The sequence below is a fragment of the Anneissia japonica genome, unplaced genomic scaffold (genome assembly GCF_011630105.1).
Source record: "Anneissia japonica isolate Jap-2015-1 unplaced genomic scaffold, ASM1163010v1 scaffold1005_len2656397_cov198, whole genome shotgun sequence".
NCBI lineage: Eukaryota > Metazoa > Echinodermata > Crinoidea > Comatulida > Comatulidae > Anneissia > Anneissia japonica.
The window spans coordinates 2,070,346-2,088,119 of NW_022683792.1; the positions used below are offsets into that span (position 1 = coordinate 2,070,346).

At 34.9% G+C, this 17,774-nt stretch overlaps 2 protein-coding genes across 2 annotated transcripts; both read left to right on the plus strand.

Annotated features, from left to right (window-relative positions):
* Positions 1–3,034: 3,034 nt before the first annotated feature.
* On the plus strand, positions 3,035–9,076 carry LOC117101254 (sushi, von Willebrand factor type A, EGF and pentraxin domain-containing protein 1-like). Its single transcript, XM_033241202.1, has 10 exons — positions 3,035–3,190; positions 3,737–3,877; positions 4,180–4,395; positions 5,147–5,320; positions 6,115–6,291; positions 6,486–6,659; positions 7,389–7,577; positions 8,096–8,284; positions 8,476–8,664; positions 8,964–9,076. The coding sequence occupies exons 1-10, from the start codon at positions 3,100–3,102 to the stop codon at positions 9,038–9,040; spliced, it is 1,617 nt and encodes a 538-aa protein (XP_033097093.1). The 5' UTR covers positions 3,035–3,099; the 3' UTR covers positions 9,041–9,076.
* Positions 9,077–9,870: 794 nt separating this feature from the next.
* Positions 9,871–17,496, plus strand: LOC117102813 (CUB and sushi domain-containing protein 1-like). The gene is made up of 8 exons (XM_033243233.1): positions 9,871–9,940; positions 11,973–12,161; positions 13,236–13,427; positions 13,862–14,004; positions 14,696–14,828; positions 16,029–16,211; positions 16,766–16,934; positions 17,331–17,496. Exons 1-8 carry the CDS (start codon positions 9,871–9,873, stop codon positions 17,494–17,496), a joined length of 1,245 nt encoding a protein of 414 aa, XP_033099124.1.
* Positions 17,497–17,774: the final 278 nt, after the last annotated feature.

Below are 17,774 nucleotides of genomic sequence, written 5' to 3' on the forward strand. Positions count from 1 at the left end.
CCACTAGAAAGACACGTCTTCAGACTTTCGCAAGTTGTCCTTGTTTTTCACACCGAATAAATCTTCAGGCAGGATTTGAACGGTTGCATCTCTTCAAAATATTTGACTAATAAAGTGACACCCAGGGATTCTGAGTTGCTGAGAAAGAGTGCGCGGGGCCATAATTTCGAAAACAGGAAAACAAGAAGACCTTCAGCTTCTATGTAAGGACTATTTGGCAATCAAAATAATGTGTGTGCTGTTCGCCCTGTTACCTCATCTCCTCCTCTGGATCCATCTGTGAAACTGGAGATGCTGTAGATTCGGGGAGAGAACATTTCTCACTCTCTTTACACTTTTTCAAATGTGCCTATTTTAATTATTTTTCATTCTGACTTAAAAATACCAACTTATCGAGTAGGGTGTGATTGAGACAAGTTTCTGGACAATTAATGCATTTATCCAGTCAATGAGAAAATTCAAAACTTATTTTGTTGAAGCCCCATACAAAAGATTTATAATAACCAGTAGCCTCTAAAGCCACCTCTCATATTGTTTAGTTAATGAAATTAAAATAATTGTATTAATTTTATTAAAAATATAATCATACAGGCTTAATGAAAGATCTATTCACATTATAGTCAAGTTCGAAATCGTCTCAGAACAATCAATTTCAAATTCAGATGTTTTGTTTGTCACATGATATTACATTTTTGATCTAGTCGCAATATTTAAAACCACATCACAGACAGCCAAGAGATATGTAGTATATCGTATGTTAATAGGAAATTCGATTGCTGTGAACGATACAAAAGGCTAAATTAAGCGCACCTCTTTGAGATATGTATAGGCTACCAGTATGACAATATGGAGGTCACACAAACTGGGCCATACAAAACATAAATATAATGCCTACGTAATATGTTTAAGTGAAATAGGAGGCTGGTGGGGATTTAAATAATGATGCTGGAGTAACCAAGTTTGTTTATATTTATGTTGTTTTCTCTACATGTTGTTAATGAGCAGATCAAATAAAAAAAGGAGATTGATTGCTGGAACGGTCGTGCAAAAATCCTGGACAATCTAAATAAATTCGCCTCTAACATGAATTAATATGTAGTAATATAATGTATAAATTATTAACCCAGTGTAATTTGTTATTGTTATCCTACCTCCAATGATCCATTTTTTCATCTCAAATTCGTTTGAAAAAGTTATAATAATAATTATAGTTATATAATAATTTTGTTATTTTGAAATGTTTGTTGCAAGTTCCCGATCATTTATGACATTGTTTCCCTTTTAGAGGCTAGGCCGATATTTAGAATTGTATTCCTATGTAATTTAGCAGCTTCATGCATATGAGGAATGAAGGATTTTGTAACTTAAAAGTTCACCTCGTCGACGGTGTTCATGCTGCATAGTTGAATAGATTGGACAGCGTGTTCATAAGCACAGACGTTAATCAGTTTGATAAGGGCCGCCTTCGCAAACGTTTTAGCATATGTACAGTTACTATATATTTAATATAAATATTATGCATCAGCAAATGTTTGAACTAAAAATAAGTTAAGATGACTTAATTGGCTCTGCCTCAGGCCTTTTGACATTACGCTATTATTCTGCTGAACTTATCGGCAATGTATGGATTACCATGGTCCCTGTTTAGCACAGTCGGGTTGCGATTGAATTTCAAGCGTTCGACAACAAAAGAACATTAATGATGAAATGCTAAAACTATCAACATCCCTCTGAAGACATCGATGATAGGCCTTTATGATTGTCCCATATGAAGACTCTCGAATTGGCAAATTGGCAAAAATGTGGGTTACTTACAACCTAATAGGCCTACCAGGTTTATGAGAGATATAACGTCTTTATATCGAATTATATTGTACTCATGTATAGTTTCAATAACAATACGAATGATGTTTCTTTTATATATATTATATTTTATATTGGGAGCAATCGTTCAATGTATACCTAAATCCTGTAATCCACCAGTCATCATCTCCTCAAATTTCAGATAATTCCGTGTCTTCAAAATTGAATTCGTCTACAAGTGATTCTCATTAATTCTAGGAACTATGACAACTGTAACCATAACTAGTCATTATAGGCCTACGTAGGCGTCTAAAAATATTCCCTAATGGAACACTTTGACATAAATTATAAAAATACATTAAAAGGTAAAGGCTGTTAATTATGATAGGTAAACAGGTACTACTACTACTACTACCACTGCTGCTGCTGCTACTACTGCTGCTGCTACTACTACTACTGTTGCTATTGCTACTACTGCTACTACTACTGCTGTTGCTACTACCGTAAATGCTCGAACAAGCACCACTCTCGAATAAGCCCTGCTCTTGAAGAAGCGCCGCACCAAACAAACCTGATTATTTCCGCTAAGCGGCGCTCTCGTATAAGTGCCACGGCGCTTAATCTAGGGTATATTATCCTGTGTGTAATGAAACACTTTGAGAAACAGGGTTTTAAATACCATGTATGCAGTCTTAAAATAAGTAAATAACACAATGGAGCATTTCTTTATAAACGTTTATTTTGACTGAGAGGACCTATTATAGGTCACTGATACGGCAGGAATACGTGAGATAGGAAAATGGGAAAGGGCATGGAAAGCGCCACGCTAATATTTTTTTTATAAGCGCCGCACTGAAGCTTCCAAAAATTTATAAGCGCCGCGGCGTTTACTCTAGCATTTATGGTACTACTGCTACCACCACCACTATTACCGTACTACTACAACTACTGCTATACTACAATTTTTTTAAAGGATAGACCATTTTTTAAAACAAAGGCTTTACATGTTTTCTGGTAGTGCTTTACAATTAGATAATGTTTATATAACAAAACATAGAAACACATAGGGTAAATTTACTGTAGAATATTATTTAGCAGCATATTCTCAACGACAGATAATATTTAATAAAATGTTAATGAAGTGTGGCTGATGCTTTCATAGATGGCGCTATTTGAATTTTTGAACGCCAGTGCTTATGCAAATGAGCACACGACCAAAATTGTGATTTTTGTTTTTTTCGTCAGAGGGTGTGCTGAGGCATACCACTTCATATTGTTTTCAGCCAACTTGGTGTTATGTCGTTTAAAGTGGTTTTCCTTGTTTTTTTAGTACATGTTGGATTATTTCGAATTGGCAATGGTGGTCCGGTAAAAAACTTATTAAAGGGTAAGGTGGTATGTTACCTGTCTTGTTGGTGATGAAGTTTATAACCTGGATGTTATTAAAAAATAGGGACATTTCGCAAGCTTACTAAAACGATAACGAATACGGACACGTCATCAAATTTGTATACAACCCTTCCCCTACTAGAGTAGCATATTTGTCACAACGTAAACGATTCATGCGTTTTGCATGAGTCATGGACCATATTCAGCTATAGGCACGAATGACGATAATGGTAATGACGTATTCGTATTCGTTATTGTTTTCGTAAGGTTGCGAAATCTCCCTATTAAACCGATACAATTAACTGTGTTGCTTGTATATCTAGGTATATCTGGATTACAACGAATGAAGCAACAACACGCATATAGCCTTCTCACATATTTGTGTACTCCTTGGAATTATGTAATAGTTGCTAATGCTAATTAATATGAAATCAATTCAAATAAGTTAGCCATTCTAAATGTAAGAACACTTGGTACTGTAATTTGTAACACCTCGTAAATATATGCAAGAGTAAATAATGGAAAACTATATTTTAAATGACAGATTTTTCCCACTGCCAAGCTCGTGAACGTCACTATGCTTACAGTCACTTGTGTTTCTTGTCATGTGAAAGCGATGGGTACTGCCCAGACCAGAGTGAATGTCTTTGCGATAATCGGTGTGGTATGAGTTGCATAAATCATGGTATGTATGACCAAAACAAACTGCATTAATAAAAGGTCTACACGTGCTATACTATCACTTGATTTGTACAAGTATTAGGCCTACAGGGAACATGCTCAGCCTCAAGCAGCAAATGTGATATCTGCTGAACCTAGTTGGTATAAATGCTGATTGGCAATAAAAGTGTTCGTGAATATAACAAACATTTTCTATTTTTTAATTGTGGCACCCACTGTCTGTATTTTTACTTACAGTCCTAATATCTATTTCACTATTATTTTTTCTTTGTAGCATTGATTGTTTTTTTTTTTTGTTTTTTTTAGACAGGATATCTTACTGCGACCCCATTCCTTTCCCAGACAACGGTTTTGCTATCTTGAAAATTGTTGGACATGATGATATATTTGCAATTAGCCATGGCGCTGAGCTTGACTTCTACTGCAACATGGGTTACGTGCTGGTTGGTCAGCAGCGACTCTCGTGTATGGCATGTGGCGTATGGGACAATCCGCCTCCTATTTGTATTAATATATTAAGTGGTACGTTATCAACAACTTAAAGTACTCCTTCACAAAGTATTATGTCCTTACATTTCTGTAAGTATGTCTGGTATGACGCGTGTAATCTCATTTGAATATACCGTATACACAGCCCACCTAAATTAATCAATTTGGTTTATTTAAAATTATATGTAAACTCTTTAAAAAGAGTAGTAATTTCTTATTTTAATACTGTAGCTACAATATGGAATGCTGTTCTTTTCATAGCATTCATCATTTTACATACTGTCAACACTATTATTTTCATGATCACCAATCATCATAATCTATATTTTAATTCATATGTACTTTATTTCAATTTCCTACTGCAAACGTATCTAAAATTTGAAATAATTGCCTTCCCATTGAGCTTATCAATCAGTGACATACCCACCACCGCCGCCGCCGCCGCCATTAAATGAATCATTTCGCTAAGGCCCGCCCCTTGAATATTGTTGCTTAAGATTCCGCTAAAGATAGTGTAAACACGTATTTGAGGAATAAGCACATTTTCTTACTTTGTTCTGATTGGTCATTTAAGTTTAAATCTCTGGAAGGTGCCATCATCTTCAATCATCATCATCGTCGTCGTCGTCGTCGTAATTAATTTAATTATGTCGATGATGATGACGTCGACGATGATGGTGACAATATTAAATGAATCGCAATCATCATCGTCGTCGTCACTATCATCGTAATTCAATTAATATTGTCATCATTATCGACATAATTATTGCTTTTGCTTCCACAGAAGACCATTGTGGCAACCCACCCTCCCTACAAGACGCCACTGTAACCATGTGTGAGGATTGTGTAGAAGAACCGATCGCTACTTACACCTGCAACAGCGGGTTCTTTCTCTTGGGAAATGGGTCTGTAAAATGCAACAATGGTATCTGGGAGAGCTTGGATGCAATGTGTTTAAGTAAATATATTTATATGCAATTTTACTATAACTTTACCATCATGTAGGCTATAAATATATTTTCCAATATTTTTTATATTATTTGGCCGTACATATTCCACCTGCTGTCGTCTAATGCTTGATGTCGCCAGACAAAAATATTAACTTGCAGTCTAAACGCTACACGAAATATTAAATTTTAAACGTTCACTGTCATCTCTTGACAATGTACCCTAATTTACGGATTGAATTGCATCACTGGACTACTTAATGCTTTTACTCCATTAAGTACAGTACAGTTATGCTGTATAAACCCTTTTTCGGCAGAGGTAGATGAACATGTTGCTCGCCCAACCAGGTTCAGTGATTGCTGATACCAGTATCTACACTTCTCGTAAGCAACTCTCATATTATCGCGACCTAGCACTGCGACTGGAAGTAGGACCTGCCTTCTTGTCATTTATTGGTGGAAAATAATAATGGCCACTTTAGCCAAATGATTACGGCACGCGTGAGAGCGACTACGATTAGACTGACGACCAGTACCGACCACAATAATTTTTTCAACATGTTGAAAACTCCTCGACCATGCACGACCTCTGCCTTGTCACGAGCAAGTTGCTCTTGGCTACTATCACGACCTGGCCACGACCGTGTCGGTCGTGTACCGATCGCAGTGTAGGTCTTGATAGTGTAAGAGTAGCTTTAGTCTTTTTGGAGTCATCATGATCCTATAACTGCATACTTGTTTTCAGGTACCACTTTAGCTTGACGACCCTTGTATATATCACATATTGTTTTATTATTATTTCCAGAAAAATGCTGTAGCCTTCCTAACATTCCAGAACCTTCTTTAATAGAGTTTAATGACCTGTGTTCTGAAACCGAACTTAATTTTACTTGTTCAGAAGGATATGTATTAGATGGAGAATCTCAAATATCTTGTCGACCTCATGACATGACTTGGAGTGACAGTCCTCCGCGGTGTGTACGTAAGTGGATTCCTTCCTTTATTTATGGAAAATAAACACATACATGTTTTATAAATATCATGAGTATTTTATCTTAAATTCATCTTCCATTTTTTATGATTGCAATCCAAAGAAATCTTATGTTTTAATTTTTTATTTGTTGCATTCCATTTAATAATCATGTATAAATGTATCCAGTACATTATGTTCCTTAGCAAAACAATGCGATGCGTTACAACTGGGAGTAAACTTGCACACGAATACAGATGAGCGCATCGTCGGGACATTAGTTACGTTCAGGTGTAGCGAAGGATGTATATTAATAGGATCAGCCAACACAGTGTGTTTACCTAACTGCTCTTGGTCGGATGGCGTACCTGAATGCCAAGGTATTTGTCGACAACATACTTCCAATATTTATCTTGCCCATTATATCTAAGATAAAAAAAAGTAAAAGATAGAGCAGTTCGCGCTATTTAGTAGAACGCCTCATGAGGGCGTTCATGAGAGAAATTTCCTCCATCCGAGCGGCGGCGCGATATCTTTGCTCGGTTGGATTGATTGGAAAACTCTCTGGTACGTTTATTTTCATTAATTTCTCCACTCCATGAAATAGTTTTCCTCCGTTCTAGAGAGGGTGGACGTTCCATCAAATGTATTGCAAACTACGCGAAGAACTTTTTTCCTGCTGTATATGTTCTTTGATTATATGTAGATGGTCAATGCATATGAACAGTCTAATCTACTAAATACAGTGGACGTTCAAGAACAAAAAATATATTTCGCACTTTTATTTCATACCCGGTATATTAGGCTAAATCGTGCTGATACCATTACTGTTTAATACAGATATGCGCATTAGAAATCATTACTGCCCTTTTTTTTTCGAATTTCCACTGTATATATTTTGAACACATAAAACCTGTGTTGAAAATAAAATTCAAATCAATACACTTAATTTAAGTTACTAATCAATATATAAGCAAGATAGAAAAGTTATTTAAAACTTGCAGGCCTACTGTAAATAGGCAAAAACTGTTTAGATATGTTTCATTGAAAGGTTATGATACCACTTTATACGAATCTCATTCTTAACGTTATTACTTCTCACATTGTAGCTATAACATGTGCTGCACCTGAAGTTTCATCAAAAAATCTGTTCATTCACCCGGTTGTGAAAAGTGTGTATTTTTACGGAGAGATGGTAACTTACGGATGCCGCAGTAGGTTCAACAACATTGTTGGTGACGGATCTCGAATGTGTTTACACTCTGGAAAGTTTTCAGGAAAAGAACCGACGTGCCATGGTAGGAAGTCTCTAAACCCAACTTTGCTATGTGTAGTTATGTGTTCGATTATTTGCAAAGGAATATGAAGGTTAAATCGGAGTGATGGCCTCCTCAACACTCAACAAACCTTATGCCTTGCAAATTCACAAAGTTATGGACATAGTTGGACAGATAGCGCATAAAACATGGGTTCTATGCAATTTGATATTAGAAAAGACAAATCATAAGACTACTATGAAACTTAATAATAATCTCCCAAGAAACAGACTCTTGCATACGAACCAAAATAATAGAATGTTGTTACTGTAGATCTCCTCTTCTGCTTGTTAAAAACAGCAGTATTGTTTTCTATTAAAATTAGAAGGATCCCTCTGAATAGAATAGAAGTATATTAACGTTGATTATTGAATAGGCCTACAATTGTTGGTAAATGGTTAACTGCTTGATTTGATTGACAGTTAACATTACTGCCGCAACTGAAACTTTCTTGAGTAGATTTAATTCAGAATACTTTAGAATAGATTTCGTCGTTTCAGCACGATGTAACATGAATAAAGTGAGTGTTGTGCAGAACGGTGTCATTGTGCGATCGTCTGAACACTATTACTTTCATGGCGGCTGGATTGAAGTTTACTGTCGCTCAACTTACCGTCTTGTGGGAGCTAGCTATTTTGAATGTAAAGATGGAAGCTGGAGTAGTGATTTGGACCCAGTATGCCTTAAAGGTTTGTTATATAGTTAGCAAAACATTACGTGCCGTAATTGTATTCATTATGCATCAGTTAAATGCAGCTAGATGCTCGTTCATTTTTATCACCTTTAAAAAAGGACAAAACGGGATTACCCTCAACGAAATAGTTAGTTTCGTACTAATACCACACAAATCTTTTTTGTTTATGTTTCTTTTTAAACGTAAATGCATCCAATGACTTTGTGTTCCCAGTGGTCGTTTATGGTTATACTATTAACCAAGTTGCAACCGTGGTTCAAGGGTCAACTGTCATTGTGGACTGTATTTTCTTGTCCAGATCACGTCGCCCAAGTTGGATCATCGATCCTCGAGGATCCAAAAAGAGGCAAATCCCTGGCATGTTACATCCACCTGGTACGTCACTGTCATGCGAATACGTAACACATAAGACAATGGAATTAATAAAATGCTCCGGATCGTCGCAGCAATCGTCTCAACATTCGTCAAAATGATTTTATCATAATCACCATAACCATTATGATCATTCATAAACATGTTAATCGTCACAATTATCGTGGTCATAATGATGATTAAAATTATTTTAATAAGCATTATTGTAATCTGAACTATACTCATTGTCAAAAACATCTTCATCACATACCATTGTCCTAATAACCATCAGACTCGCCACTGCCGTCTTTTTGCATTTACAGGTAATGTATATCGGATAGAGTTAAAAAAACGTCCGAGATCAAGACTCTGGGACGTATGTCTGCCTGACACCATTTGATTCAAATCGAGGCAAAGTTCACATCGAAGTCATCCGTAAGTATTAGCATACACTGAATGCTAATGATGTTTTTATTAAATTATTCTGTTGTTGTTATTGTTGTTGTTTCTGCTTTTGTTTTTGTTCTTTTTTTTTGTAGTATTCTTTCTGCTAATTTGTTTTGAACATATCGATGTTATTGTTGTTTTCGTTGTTGTTGGTATTTTGTTGTTAGTGTTATGCTAGTATTGTTTCTGTTGTTTGTGGTTGCTGCAGCTGCTGCTTGTTGCTGCTGTTATTTTTTGTTTGTTGCAGCTACTGCTGTTGCTGGTTTTGTTGCTACAGTTGCTAATATTTTATTGCTTGCTATTGTTGCTGCCGTTTCTGTTTCGTTGTAGCTGCTGCTGTTGCCCGTGCTGCTGTTATTGTTGTTGCTGTTAATGTTGTTGCAACGGCTCCTTTTATTTATGTGATGACGTATTATTGTTGCTGCTGTTATTCTCTGTTGCCGATGTTGCTGTTACAAAGTTCTATCAGGATGGTTCTGTTCTTGTCTTTTTTGAAATCTTTACCATGGCCATTATGACTACCACAACATTCTGTTTTGCATTAGACTCTTTGGGTTATTAATGAAAGATTCATAACCTATTAATTCGTGAATAATATTGTAAGAATATTAAGTATTATTAATTATAATTGTCTATAATATTTATAATTGTTTTCATTAAACTCATCTCTTAGCCACGTGTGATGATCCTGGAATTCCCGAAAATGGCTTCCGCACTGGCGATGATTTTACTCTTGGCAAATTGTTGTGTTCTGGTGTCCAGAAGGAACAACATTAAATCAAAATGATCATCAGATGCATGTCTATAGATAACGTAGCACAATGGACGGATGAGACACCAATATGTTTTAAAAGTAAGTAGGCCTACGATTTTAATAAATGTCGACCTGTTTTCTCGCGTGATAATTCGACAGAGTCGTCATTAGCTGTTCCACAGCACATCTTTTGAGTCAGAAACGTTTCAAACTTGATATTTGGTATTTGCTATTCCATGTCAGGAATATCTGGCTGTCATGTCAACAGTTGACTAATATAAAGCCACTGTTAATCTACTAATTTGAGAGACAGATCCGACTAGTGTTTTACAAATAATTTATACTTATAGTGTAATTTATTATTATATTTATTATTTTATTGACTTAATTTACGTAAGTTTCATCAAAAAATCTGTTCATTCACCCGGTTGTGAAAAGTGTGTATTTTTACGGAGAGATGGTAACTTACGGATGCCGCAGTAGGTTCAACAACATTGTTGGTGATGGATCACGAATGTGTTTACACTCTGGAAAGTTTTCAGGAAAAGAACCGACGTGCCATGGTAGGAAGTCTCTAAACCCAACTTTGCTATGTGTAGTTATGTGTTCGATTATTTGCAAAGGAATATGAAGGTTAAATCGGAGTGACGGCCTCCTCAACACTCAACAAACCTTATGCCTTGCAAATTCACAAAGTTATGGACATAGTTGGACAGATAGCGCATAACACATGGGTTCTATGCAATTTGATATTAGAAAAAACAAATCATAAGGCTACTATGAAACTTAATAAATAACCTCCCAAGAAACAGACTTTTGCATACGAACCAAAATAATAGAATGTTGTTACAGTAGATCTCCTCTTCTGCTATTCTGCTTGTTAAAAACAGCAGTATTGTTTTCTATTAAAATTAGAAGGATCCCTCTGAATAGAATAGAATTACATTAACGTTGATTATTAAATAGGCCTACAATTGTTGGTAAATGGTTAACTGCTTGATTTGATTGACAGTTAACATTACTGCCGCAACTGAAACTTTCTTGAGTAGATTCATTAATTCAGAATACAGAATACTTTAGAATAGATTTCGTCGTTTCAGCACGATGTAACATGAATAAAGTGAGTGTTGTGCAGAACGGTGTCATTGTGCGATCGTCGTGTAATTTATTATTTTATTGACTTAATTTACGTAACAGGCTACTTATATTTGAAAAGCTCACAAAATAAATAATTTATAAAGTATACAAGATGATATGGGGCTAGAGTTTGAGTTCAATTTTGAAACTTGTATGGAAACAATTCCTGATAAATTGTTTTCTATCACCCTGGCTGCTTGTAATTGCCTACTTAAGGGTACAAGAAGTCTGTCTTCCTGCGCACCTATTTGGTGTGTGTGGTGTTGACGTTAAATCCTGGTTCAGACTAGAGCAAAAGGAGTTTGACGTAATTAAATGAAAAAAATATCCCAAGTGGCTTATACTAAAAATCAAGGTTGGTCAAGCCTAAAAGTTCACCTAGTATAATTTCAACGTAACGTCTTATTTCCCTCTTTGAATAAGTTCAGCTACGTCAGGGCATTGCTTTCTCCATGACAAGGCAAAGGAAATTCATACAGTACGTTTTAATTTAGCTAAAATCTGTAATTTTCTTCAAAATATATGTTAGGATTGACAGTGATTGGCACTCTAGCCCATCACTACTTTATTCAACCTTCTTAGTCCCAGGTACATGAATAATGTATTGAGGTGGATGTTTGTTTGTCTGTATGCCCGTTGTCGTTAGTTACTGACAGATATGAATTTTGAATGAAGGCCCTATAGCAGTAAAATGTTAAAATAGAACATTACAAGCTTCAGCTGATAAGGACAGAGTTGCGTTAAAAACATTTTCACTATTCGACGCAAACGTTTGTTGCAGCCAACTTTGTCTGTCGTTGTTGCATCTGCCCGCTTGCCCGCTTGGAATTCGCATTGAAAATCAACTATGGTAATATAGCGTAAGAATAGTGTTTTTCATTTATATTAAAACGCGTGTAAATTGCACTGGTGTCGACAAAATTAAGTATCGATGTATCAGTGTGTTTAAAGACGGAATTTTTATTAGCTTTTGATTTTCGTACTTTTCGTATAGAGAGTTGTCAAAGCACTCAGTTTCCTGTGCCCTCTAACGGTGTTGCAACTACTACTTATCTGGATCCTGATACCGATTTCGCCATTCTGACCTTCTCCTGCAACCCTGGCTATAAGCTAGAGAGAATAGAGCAGTCTCAAATTACTTGTCGAAATGCTGTTTGGGAAGGAACTCTGTCAGAATGCATTAGTAAGTGGATTAGCAACCTTGCATTATCATCATCATCATTATCATCATAATTATAATCATCATATTTCTTATTGTTAATAGGAGGTTATTTATTCACTGCTGTCTGTCTGTTTTTCTCTGAGGGTGGCTCGAAGCAGCAACGCTGACTTTAAGGGGCCCTTAAACATAAAAGAATAACGAAGTGAGCAATACAATTCAATTCAACATGGAATAAATATATAAAATATAAATATTTGAAAAAAACATTTTATGAAAAATAATAGATTCATAAAAATAATTTTAATAACAATAACGAATAATACAAAATAAGAGGCAAACATCATCAATACAAAATAAAAATAAAAAGGTTTAAATTGTACAAATGTAATTAGTGTTTAGACTTCAAATAACATTAATTTCAAAATACTGTACGACGAATCATAAAATTTAGTGAATTTAAAAATGACGTAGCTCTAAAATGAAAGCTAGACCTATGTTTAAAATATTGCAATTTTGTTCGTGGAATAACAAATGCATCAGCAGTTACTGCTCTTGTAGTCATAGTGCCTTCTCGCTGAAAAATTGAATATAAATTACAAAGGTAGTCTGGGGCAAAACCAGTAGTATCCTTGAAAGCTAGACGGTCCAACTTGAGTAGGATGCGATTTGAGACAATTAACAGATCAAGGGAAGTAATAAGGAGAGATAAAGTATAAGAATGAACATTAAGAATAAGAAGAGCACGATTCTTTAGGGGTTGAATTTTATTGATGAGTGAGTTGCCCTTGTATCCTCAAACGCTACAGCAGCAGTCATGTGTGGAAGAACAAAAGTGTTATAAATCATAAGTTTGGATTTAATATTAGGAAATTTGCTAGCAAGTGCTAAAAGTAAGATGGAAAATCAAAGTTTAGATCTAAGCTTTTTGACATGGGGTGCCATGTCAGCTTGCTGTGAATGGACAAATAATAGACAAATTTTGAATTGCCTCGTTGTTTTGAAGTCAATAGTCTCTGCCTGAACTGAAAACAACATGTGCATAACATTACAACACATTCGCTATTCTGTTTAGTTTATAACTCGTATCTTTACCAGAGACGTGTTCAGGATCACAACTAGAGACGCCGTCTAACGGTAACAGTGAACTTTCCTTCCTAAATCCAGAGGCAGATGAAATCATTCAGACATTCCAGTGTAACGTAGGTTATCAATTAGATTCTGTGGACACAACAGCCATATGCATAGATGGGAAGTGGATTCCAGAAACTCCTCCTACCTGTTTGCCAAGTAAGTGCATGCAATTGATTAACCAAAGTATAGAATGGGAAGCTTTGGAAACGAAAAAGAAAGTTGATCAGTAATTGGTTATGGTTTGAAAGAGATCAAGATAAACACCAACCGTAAATGCAATTTTGCTATCGTTATATTTTTTTAAAATGTAAATGTTTTATCCTAGTCGTTTGTGTTTTAAAAGAATCAAAGTTATAGCATTTAATTGGAAATTATTTTAAAAAAAATAGTTTCATCGCCGTATTAGCAGACGCATAAAAGCTATACGTTAGTACATCGGCGAAAACCAAATTTGTTTAAATATTAATCTCATTTGGTTCAACATTTTACTTTTTTTCAATAAACAATTCGATGTTTTATTTGAATTATCCTGATTTATATGTTACCATAGAGTGTCTTTAAAGCCATAATAATTATCTTATATCACGCAGAAGATGATCAATTTGTTATAAACACAAATGGAAGGCTCGATGGTCGAGAGATATCAACAGTTGAAAAAGACAGTATTTACCTGGACTGTATAGTGCCAGAAAGTCTTGGTGATCCAACCTGGACGAAGTTAGTCGATGGAACGGTAAAAATTGTATTTGTAATAACTAAATCTGGACAAGAAATAAAATGGCGCAATAATGGCTTGATTTAGGCTCCGGAATAAAAAAAAATATTGATATGTTGTAGAATTGATTTTTCTAAGACAGAAAGAAGTTGCTAGATGAAAAACTGGGGAACGGTGAAGGAGATACAGATTTTTGAATATTTAAAAACTGAGGGAAAAAGGGGCTTAACCGCCCAATTTTACACCTCAGCAACACCGTGGTTGGGGCTGAGGTAAGAAAATTAGCGATGTCACTCCTAGATGGCCGGAAATGGTACGGTACTCTCAGACCCGCAGTACATACATTTAAGAACAAAAGAATAAAAATGTAAGATCTTTAACATAAACAGATTAAATATATTAAAACAGAAAAACAAAAAAAAAGGAAATATTTCAAAAATTAATGATTTAAGCAAAACATTAAATATAAAAATTAACAAAATGAAAAATAATAAAATTGACACATTAAATGGAAAATGATGAAATAAAAATTAAAACTAACATGCCTAATAATATCTTGGAATAATTATTTATAAAAGATAAATAATTTACTTTACCAAAAAATAAAAGCAAAACTAATATTACAACAAAACAAAATTTCCTCTTATAATTATCTATAATTATTATCTTGCTGGTTATTAATTTTTTTAATTTTTGATCCGTCTTACAGTTAAAAGTGACCGTTAATAGTTTTCGAAGCCGTATGCAGTTCCCGACGATTGGCTTATCAGACGCAGGCATCTATTGCTGTTCTGTTGGCCAGAATAATGAAACCATACACATATCAGTGAAGCCGTTAAATGGTAAGAAAAGAATTCCAGGCAGTTTCATCCAGAGGATGTGGCTACCATTTAGGCAGACCCAGTGTTGGCGCCAGGATCTGCCCGACAGGGGGCCAAAAGCCCTGACGGGGGGGGGGGGCTAGGCGAGCGAAGCGAGCCTCACTTGGCTGGTGTGGGAGAAGCCCCACAGGGGCCACAGGGGCTTACAGGGAGCAAATCCCTCTGGAAGCTACGGATATTTGACGAATTTTGGTAAATTTTTATTAGTTATTTGATATCGTAATGACATATGTTTTTTTTTAATGTCGAAATTCCAAAAACTGATTTAAACAACGAGAAACAAAGTCTATGCAGTGTAACCAGCTAATTATATTCAAATCCGTTTTACATTTTGTATTATTAAAAAAAGCACCGTATTATATTACAATACTATCCTTCCATCTTGGCGAAATCCAGGTTTTTCATAATCCATGTGATTTATTTACAACAAAATTACGAATAAGAATAATGTCTTACTGTTAATTCTAAGGCCACCAATTTTGTGACAATACGATGAATTAAGAAAGCACAATGTCACCGGGAACGTAACAGTGCAAGCTTTTAATTCAAAGTGAAGTTATAATTTTTGGAAATTTTGCCTGAAATCTGTAAACCACGCGGTTGCTCCCCGATCAAGATGGATTTCAAGCTTCATGACGATATCCAAACGAGCATTTGTCATAGTAGAACGTAAACCATTGAACATGGGCGGATCCAGAATTGTTCAAACTGGGGGAGTGGCATTTGTATTTTTTTCAATACATAACATTAGTATGCACTGACATTTGAAAAAATAGTGTCAAAATGCTGTTTTGACACTTGACACTGTTATGCTGTTATGATGTTTGAACCACTGAGTTATAAAAAAAATATTATGAACGTAATCACTTCATTGTTAAGAAGAATATGTTGTTTCATGGGATTAATTCAATGTGAAAAGTAATATATACGTCGGATAACTTACAATAAAACGGCACGTAAATGTTATATTATCATTATTATTATTGTTGTTATTGTTGTTTTTGTTATTATTGTGATGAAAAGTTAACACAAACGGTACACAAATAGGTCAATGAAGGCGATATGGTTGCTAAACGAACAGACATGTAATTACCAATCAGGATATCACGTACATTATTGAAATTCCGAAATTGTTATTCTTAATTTTAATTTTATTTATAGAGAATTGCACGGACGATTTAGAATTGCTTAATGGTGAAGTCTTAGGAAATCGTTTGAGTGGCAAGTACTACACCGGCTATGAACGGAGTTTCAGGTGTGGAAAAGGCTTTATTCTCAATGGCGATGAAAGTTGCACGTGTCAAACCAATGGCTGGGATTGTCAATTACCGAGCTGTCTACCAGGTTAAATATACAATCTCAACAATTTTAATGTACTTTCAATTCAATGCATGTAAACTCCATATTATTTCAGCTTATGTCACATAAACAATATAAGGCGACCAAAATATTAGCTTGTGTAGCCAAAGGCCGGCCGATCCAATTTAAAATACCATTGAGAAGCTGTAGATAGAAAATACAGCAAGAAACCACTTTCAAAAATTATTATCCAACCAATATGCACGGGTCCAGTGATGGTAGACAATGAACTCTAGGCAATACTTAAATCCCAGGGACAAAGTTGCCCCTATAATTGTGGTGGATATCTATGTTACCAGTTTATAAGCCACCCTAATTATAAGCCAAAATAGAAATCTTTAGTTATTTTGCATTTAATTTTTTATTTATTTTGACCATGATGATTGGACACAAAAAGATACTAGAACTATATTTTTAGTGATTGACTACCAAATAATGATATCAAAAGAACAAACTTTTTTTTAATATAGTACACTGATAATTTAGGGTATGTGTTATTTAAGGCCAATATATAAGGTTAATACTCTGTCTATCATTAGATCTTGCCTTTGAATTGAGGACTACATCGATGGAAAGAGTGAACCAAACAAACGTCGTTGTATATGCCGGAAGTGACGTAGTAATCGACTGCTCGGTTGGTGACTCCAGCGAAACTTTATTTGAATCTGGAATCTTTAATTGGTATAGAATAATGGAAAACCAACAAAGGTATCGGTAATAGTTTTAGTTTCTTTGTTTAAAGTGTATTGCAAAACGTAGTATATGTCAGAGAATCAAAAAAGTCAATTTATTCTACAAAGATAAAATTATAAGGTTTATCATTATCTGGTATAAAATTAAGAATAAACATTTTACACTTAACTGATCTTTATGCTCAAGTTATATAATTTCAAAATGCGCGAGTTAATTTCAAGATTAATTTGTTTCCATTTGTTGTACCGTCATTTTTCAAAAGAAGAGGCAGCTAGCTCTGTATTCGTGCGTTATGCTAAAATTATTTTTTTATCGACTATTATTACGCTTTTAGCGTTTCATAAAACAATTTAAAAATCGGAACTCTCACTAATGCATACATTTTCAAAAATGATTGTCTTAAAATTTCAGAGTGGTTGATGGATTTCATGAGTTCATTTTAAATAATGAACAGTATCTAAGATTGGCGATTATCAACATCCAAAGTAGTAGTGAAGGATGGTACGCATGCGCCTCTCCTATTCAGTCAATCTCGCTCTACATCCAAGTCAACAGTAAGTCATTACTGAAATATTGAATATTTTTCGATCTCTTTGAACTAAATTAGGATTACATTCAAATTCAATACTATCGTATTTTTGTATTTACTTTAATTGCATGCAGTCTCGGATTATATTATATTTTATTTTGGTGGCGGGGAAGGGGTGCTGACTTAATGCGAAGCCAATTGTTTACTTATTGTAACAGTTTTTGTAATGGAAAACATTTTTTTTAGTTATTTAATTTCTCTAATAAAATAATACCGGTACATATCTACCGGTATTTGATCGGAAAACTATCGCTTTCTCTTTTGCC